The sequence below is a fragment of the Oratosquilla oratoria genome, chromosome 1 (genome assembly GCF_046742065.1).
Source record: "Oratosquilla oratoria isolate Oo_2021 chromosome 1, ASM4674206v1, whole genome shotgun sequence".
Taxonomy (NCBI): Eukaryota; Metazoa; Arthropoda; class Malacostraca; order Stomatopoda; family Squillidae; genus Oratosquilla; species Oratosquilla oratoria.
In genome coordinates this window covers 69,338,348-69,339,741 of record NC_134777.1, presented here as the reverse complement: position 1 = coordinate 69,339,741, position 1,394 = coordinate 69,338,348, and the positions used below count along the sequence as shown (strand labels likewise).

Here is a 1,394-nt window from a genome sequence, read left to right as displayed (position 1 = left end):
CGAGTCCATGATTGGGTAGGAAAATTAACATTTTACGACGTTTCGCCTATGCATTAGGCATCTTCTGGTAATTTATTCAGACAAGCTTCATACTAATATATTACAAAGATAGATATATTGGAAGACATCTAGGGACCCTGACAGTTCATCCTTGTCAGCCCGCTACTCGTGACCTGTACAACTCTAGGGTCCCGCACATATTTTGTTGTGTGTTGATAAGTGCCATTTAATTTCTGATCACCACTACCTCCATGCATTTTAGTTTTGTTTTATTATTATTCTTGACAATTATTGCTGTGTTCTTGTTTAGGTGTTCTCTTGATATTTTGCTCTTGTGAGATTTTGTCGTGTATGATTCTATCGCCCCGTCCTGCATGTGGTACGCGTGTCTTTGTGAAAATGTTTGTGTTGTGTACCCGATATACTCATCTGTGTAATCTCCGTAAAGAAGGTAAGATTCAACTTAACCAGCCGTAAAAGAACAACTTCAGGCCGAAAGTACTAAACATAGATCCTTTGGTAGTGGATCCCTGCTTACAGCAGAGTTACGCCAAGCTGCTAAGGAATTTCATGAGAATAAGGACATAGTGATACACAGGGTAGACAAAACCGACCTATTTGTTATTCTAAACCGATCTGACTACATTAATAAAGTTGAAGGTTTATTGCAGGGTTCCTCCAAATTCCTACGTGTTAACAGGAACCCTGTAGACGATATCCGGAAGAAGGTAACAAAACTAATTAACATCGCAAATGCAGTAGTAGATGGCGTTAAATTTCAGAATTTACATGTTCATTATGAACCCGGATATTTCTATGGAAATGTTAAGACTCACAAACCTGGCCACAAACTAAGACCTATCATTTCACAAATACCTACTCCCACATACCACATGGCAAAACAACTGAACGACCTAATCACCCCATACATCCCCACTACCCATGCCTTTCGCTCTACAGACGAATTCATACATATCCTTAGAAATACTACCCCTCAAGGAATCTTAGCTTCGTTAGATGTAGAGAGTTTATTCTCTTTCGTGCCTGTGGATGAAATAATTCAAATAATCTTAAGAAATGTCTTCCACCATGACACTTTGTCCCCACCTAAGGTACCACGCCCCGTCCTCGAGGACATGTTACGTGCCTGCACAAGAGAAGCATTCTTTTGATGCCCTTCAGGTAAAATATATTTCCAGGTTAATGGTGTCGCAATGGGCAGTCCATTGGGAGTACTTTTTGCCCAAGCTTACATGTGCCATATTGAAAACTCCGTCCTAAGTTCCATCAACCCTTCACCAAAAATGTATTTAAGGTACGTAGACGACATCTTTGTTGACGTAGAAGGAGATGAGCAGCTTGATAACCTTAAGAGGGCTTTGGAAGAGAACTCC

At 40.4% G+C, this 1,394-nt stretch overlaps 1 protein-coding gene across 1 annotated transcript; it reads left to right on the top strand.

Annotated features, from left to right (window-relative positions):
* Positions 1-399: 399 nt before the first annotated feature.
* On the top strand, positions 400-1,172 carry LOC143028481 (uncharacterized). The gene is made up of 2 exons (XM_076190651.1): positions 400-451; positions 541-1,172. The coding sequence occupies exons 1-2, from the start codon at positions 400-402 to the stop codon at positions 1,170-1,172; spliced, it is 684 nt and encodes a 227-aa protein (XP_076046766.1).
* The last annotated feature ends 222 nt before the right edge of the window (positions 1,173-1,394 follow it).